The sequence below is a fragment of the Anoplophora glabripennis genome, unplaced genomic scaffold (assembly GCF_000390285.2).
Source record: "Anoplophora glabripennis isolate ALB-LARVAE unplaced genomic scaffold, Agla_2.0 scaffold175, whole genome shotgun sequence".
NCBI lineage: Eukaryota > Metazoa > Arthropoda > Insecta > Coleoptera > Cerambycidae > Anoplophora > Anoplophora glabripennis.
Window position 1 is genome coordinate 405,564 of NW_019416926.1, and position 6,220 is coordinate 411,783.

General features: G+C 32.5%; 1 protein-coding gene across 1 annotated transcript in view; it reads left to right on the forward strand.

Moving 5' to 3' along the window:
- LOC108904788 (protein king tubby) overlaps positions 1-6,220 on the forward strand; it is a 113,216-nt gene that overhangs the window by 72,736 nt on the left and 34,260 nt on the right. Inside the window, exon 4 of the mRNA XM_018707464.1 lies at positions 1,811-1,965. Coding sequence (XP_018562980.1) covers positions 1,811-1,965 — 155 coding nt within the window. The remainder of the gene's footprint in view (positions 1-1,810; positions 1,966-6,220) is intronic.

Consider the following 6,220-nt stretch of genomic DNA (forward strand, 5'->3'; position numbering starts at 1 on the left):
TTTCTGTTTTGTTGCGACTTAACAATTTTAGATGTATCGCAGTAAATTTGCCCTTTTACAAGAAGCAGCTTTATCTAATAATAATTGCCAATTCTTTTACCTAGGATATCAATATTGAGAGTAAAATGGTTACAGTTTTAAAGTCTGTTGCAATGCGATTGAATATCATTTTACTTCATTAGATATATTTTTTGTTAACACTCAAAAAATGTAAAGACGTACTTTTAAGAAAGACACAATTCTCTTTATCGAAACTGGATGATAATTACATAGATACGATAGTTGATGATGGAATTACAAGACATGTTCGATGTGCCCCCCATTTTCTAGGACGCATAGCTGGATCCTTTGATGGAAATTGAATTGAGCCCTTCTCAAAATTTTTGGATCATTCCGTATTACGTCCACCTCGTTTTGAATCCTACTCAATAATTCTTCCTGGGATTCCACAGGAGTAGGGTAAACTTTATTATTCGAGGCTCCCCATAGAAAAAAATCTAATAGCGTTAAGTCGGGGGACTTGGGGGAAAAGTATTATTTAAATATGCAGTTACATTTGCACTCTCCAAATGGTGTCCTAAATAGACGTCGCATGATAAGGATGGAGGAGCTGCTGTCTTATGATGCGATTAATTGTACTTTTTGGTATGTCAAATTCCGCTGTCAGACGGCGAGTACTGATATTTGGATCTCCAGCTACCCTATTTAAAACGTCTCCCTCAACGGCTGCATTTCGTACTTGAGGACAACCCACACGGTCAACGGCTCGAACGCCAAATTGCCCAGCCTCCCGCAAACTCTTTTCAATCCATGTAAATCGGTAATCTGGAACCTGTCGATTTGGGTATCGCGCCGCGTACATCGTACACTCCCACCCAAGTTGTCTTCGCAAAACCCTAAGACTTTGATCAGTCGGTCATCTCTTCATTTATTATAAAATGACATCATCGCTTACTACGATAGTAGTAATTGTAGCGAGTAGTTGTTGTACTTGAGTTGTAGTGATAATGATTGTCTAAAATTGAAAAAAAAAATTTGCGTAAAAACTATGAATGCTACAAGATTTTACCAAGAGCACGAAAATCTCGAAAAAGGTTTGATGCGTCAATAAAAATAAAATGAATTAATTCCAGCGACCAAATAAAAAGTTCTGATAATTCTTGTACCAAGACGCTCAAAAATTTACCACTAGCCCGAGGCAGATGGATGCGGTTGCTTTATCGAAACATGAGTTTTACTTGGGAACAAGTCCACAGCAAGTTTCATTAAAATCCATCTTGACATTCTCCAGATATTACAAAAAACATATTTTCTTTCAAGAACTTTGACAGTCAATAGCAGAGGAGCCAGGCATTTTTTCTTAATAGAAGTTAGGTCAAATCGTCTTCTTTTGAGCCAAAGAACGTCGCAGTACCTTTTTGATTTTGTGCTTATGGGACACCCTGTATATTAGTGTGTTTTTGTGATTGTTTGTTTTATTTAATTGAGTGATACCTCTAATCTAAACAAGTAAATAGAAAATCATATAACTACTACCTGAGTCACTTTTATAATTAAAATCACTATAAAACATAAACAACTAACGTAAACATTAAAATCGCTGAAATCCTATCTAATTTGTATCACTTGCATAATATTACAATTAGACTTGTTTTGGTTCCGATAACAAAGAGTTCTGGATCGATTTTCATAAGTTGTCCACTTCATTTATAGACTTAAAATACAGTTGAGAAACTAGTTCGAATCAGTCTAAAGCTGTTCAGTGTCAGAACCAAAACAATTGTTATAACTTTCTTCATAAATTATCTAGGTACCAAAATTGAACAGCTGACAAATAATGGTAATGACTTAATGGATTTAGAAGATGATGAATCTTCTCCAGTAATTTCTGCACAAAATGATGATACAAACATGTCGATTAAACCCACTAACGAAAAACATGTCCTAAATTCTGAAGGAAATGAGGTACGTTTTTATTGCTAATTATTTAATTAGTATTTCTATAATTCAAGCTTTGGAATATCAAAGGGACTAAATGTCAAAAAGTGATTTCTGAGTTATTTGACTAAAATAGTATAAAATTTTTGTGGTCAAAAAAATATATTTTAAATAAAAGCCATTATTCTGTATATGAATATAGCTTCTAAATGGAAGTAAACAACAATGCTGCCCAGGATAGAAAAATAAGATATCTATATTTTGTCATAAAGATGTCATAGGGCCTTATGAAATATAAGTTTCTTTTAGAATATTGTATGTTCATCTTTTCTATTTTTCTTTACATACAAAAAAACATTTTTCACAATACTATGACATTTTTTGATTGTCAGATGTCTCTTAGTTTGACATTTTCCTTACTGAGAAAAAAAAGGTATCTTAGCAACAAAAGTATTCACACTTTTAATCCTAGGAGCTAAAATTGATACTTTTAACCCTTAAATTAAAATTGTTAATCAAGTTTTAATTTATAAAAGCTTATTCAACAATATTTACAATAATTTTTGTTTATCCACATTGATACTAAATACACAATTTGAACAAGTATTAAATAAACCAATGAAACTGGCACTACTCTCATTCTTGAAGCAATTCTCAAAGCAGTCCAACACGTTTTCATTAATAGTTATATTATTTTCAGATGTTAAATCAGAAATGACAACGGTGCTTGATTTATCATTACTATCAACTTTCAGTATTCTTTTCGCAATATTTTCATTATTCAAAAGTGAGTTTTCAATGTAGCCTTCCGCCACAGTGCTCGATCTCCATCCAAAAGACACGGAGTCTTTTGAGACTAATGAGGTGACCACCGCTGTCAACTAAAAGGGTAGCAGACGTTCATCGTAATGTGTGTCCACTGTACTCTTTTCAGTTGTCCAACTTCAAAAATTTTGCCTCTTCTTGCGAGACGGCACTGATTTTATGAATACCGACCACCATTCGATGACACTTGCACTAGCATATATGAGAAATAATCGACGTTCTACCAATCCGGGAGGACGTAAAGCAACATATTTTCCATAAAAACTTCCAGCACAGTAAAAGAACGTGATCTCTTGGTTTTGGTATAGGGCATTTTTATAATTAAGGCAGATTTCACATCTTCAACATTATCAATTACTGTTTAATTGACTAATTCATCAGAACGGCATGTACCTGCAATCCCCAATATTAGGTTGACCCATAAAGAAGCCTTTTTTAAAATGTTCTTTTATTTTTAAAGCGTTTTCCTTCATCATTAAATCAGGTGCACTAGTCAAAAAGCAATCAATTTGCTCCTTTGTAAATACTCGCAATTTTTTCGATACATACATATCCCTCATTTTGTCTCTTGAGAAAAGCACGTACTTTGAATATTTGCTTATATCAATATCAATATTGTTATATCCAACGTTGACTATTTACTATTTACTAAGTTTGAGAAATACACCACCAATACATCTTCTGAATACAACCTTAATGTTTTTTCTTTGCACCAATCCATAAAACGTTGGTAAACACATTCATGAATTTCTCGATATTTCTTTGGGAGAAGATTCAAAGATACTTCTTTCGCACACTCCAGTATCTCAGGCACACCTAAATCTTCATTAGATTCCATTTTACAGAGTTTTCAGCAAATTGAACCACAATTAGCAATATGGCGACTAATATTTGACAAAGTAAGTGAATGGGGGATTTCGGTTGGAGAAAAAATAGCATGATTTATTCGGATTAAAAGTGCCTTTTTTGTCTGGCAATTTTGCATCCGCTCGGCTAAGCTACACTTCGCCTCGCAAATACAAAATTTGCTCGCCACAAAAGTAACACTTTTAATCCTAATATAGCAATATGTTATTTGTAAATAAAGTTCCTAGATTAAGTTTTTCAGCAAAAGTACAAATCCTGACACTTAACACTTTGTGATATTTATTATTTAATAGGAAAATTAGAATGTTTAAGTATTACCACATGACTTGAATATACTTAAAGTCGGAACACCTCCGTATTTAGGATGCTTTTGGCCGATTTCCAAAATTCTTTTTTTTATGTGGTAGTAGGGTCTTTTCTTAATGATAGTAGGCCGAAGAAAAGATCACATGTCGAAAAATATAATATCAAAAAGTAGGCCTTTTTGAGTACTACCACATAAAAAAAAGAATTTTGGAAATCGGTCAACCCCATCGCCATACGGAGGTGTTCCGACTTTAAGTGAAACACATGAAAAACATGTATATATTTAGCACTCTATTGTACGAACTCAGTATCATGAAAAATGACACTTAGCGCCTATGATGCTTCAACACATTTTTTTCAATTGCACTGTGCTAATAAAATCAGTATCACAGTATCTATATGTTACATAAACCTTAATCTTAACTTAAATAGATAGATACCTATATCATTAATATTATCTTTCTAACAGATTACACTTATACACATTTTTATGGCCATACCCCCAATAATATTAGAAATAGACAAACCTTATATCTAAGTAATCCTAAGAAAAGCTTGTTATAAATATACAGGGTGCTCTATAAGAAGAAATTTAGCTGGTACTTATTCATATCTTTAGAATGCAATACGCATTGTTTTGTGATCCCATAACTCATTTTTTGACGTGACTGAAGTAGAACATACTCAAGCTTTTAACACAATCCACAAAAAGAAAATACATGGATTAAGATCTGATGAACATGGTGTCTCGGCATCATTTCCTCTATTAATCAATATATTTTCAATCTGTTTGTAAATATGTCTTAAAATTTATTGTAAGGCGTGGAGTACCAGTGCATAAACATTTGCCTTCTGACAAGTAGCGATGCATTTTCCAATTCAGCGGGTAATTTTATTTGTAAGAAATTGAAATACTCCATAAGTGATTAATAACTTGCAGGACCAACAAAATTATTGTATTATTATTCTCGCTCATGCATTTTTGACCCTACTGCATGAGTATTCTTCAGCCCAGATTTTCATTATATAAATTGAATAATTGTTTACAAAATATTTGTATAATTTGTATAAAAATTGATGAAATAGGTACCATAAAACTCACTTATTGTGCGTTTGTAAAATTTAAGAAATAGGGCGAAATGTCCATTATTTATAGAAGAAATACGACATTTATGAAAAAATTGTAACAATCGTTTAAAAATTGTTCAGTGTAACCTTTCATATGTTCAGTATAAACAAATTGAATGGATACAATAAAAGAAAAAGAAATATCTAGAAAATTTCGTTATATGTAAAACGGCGGATGTAGGTAGATTGATGTGATAAAATTGTATAAAATAAGAAGGTACATTTAAAAAAGGACCATGACTTAACTAATCTTCAATAGACAATTTATTGGAACATAAAAACCGGAAAAGTAATTTGTGGTAGAGTAGTTTCAAAATCTCACGAGCCGCGAAATGCGCGAAAGGCGTGGCATATCCGCATAATTCTTCTAATAAGCACGTTGTGAAAACATTGACTCACAATTAGACCACGTGCCTCGTTACAACCAGAGATGAACTAAGGCGCTCGGGCATCAATAAAGTCAACTGGCGAACGTTCATTATATATATTTTTATTGCTTAAATTAAAATAATAAAGAATAGGGCATTTTATTATCATATTTGTAATCGGATCAAAGGCTTGTTTACGTTAAGAGAGCTCGAGAGAGACTGTGCATAATAGGTGTAATGTTTTTAGGACGTAGAATAATTTAGGCGACGCGACGGTCGGAATTATGTTTCTGCGCATATGAAGGTCAAAGCTCATAAGATTTTAAAACACCTCTAATACTTTGTATCGCTGTAAACTCAAATCATCCGGAGATAATTTATCATTTGTGCATTTGTAATTCGACTTAGATGTTTGTAGCAATACTGTACAAAAATAAAGTTTTGGGTCAAACAATGAGACAGTTTTTTTTGTATTTTTTCCCTCGGAATTGAATGGTGTAATCAGTTTTTGAATTTTAATTTAAACAAATTATCGATTACTGAAAAATTCATTGTTGCAAGTCATGCAATAACAAAGGAACATAAATATTTCTCAGCAAACTTTATATCTAAAAAATTAGTTATAGTTGCAAAACTTTTGTAACATTACTAAAATAGAGATGAAAACCAGGAACAGTGAGTAATAATGTAATTTCTATCACAGAACTTTCAAAATTGCATCCAACATTTTCTTCGACTTGAACGAGAGATGGGCGCGAGTGTCATTTCATTTCTTTAGAACTAAATTA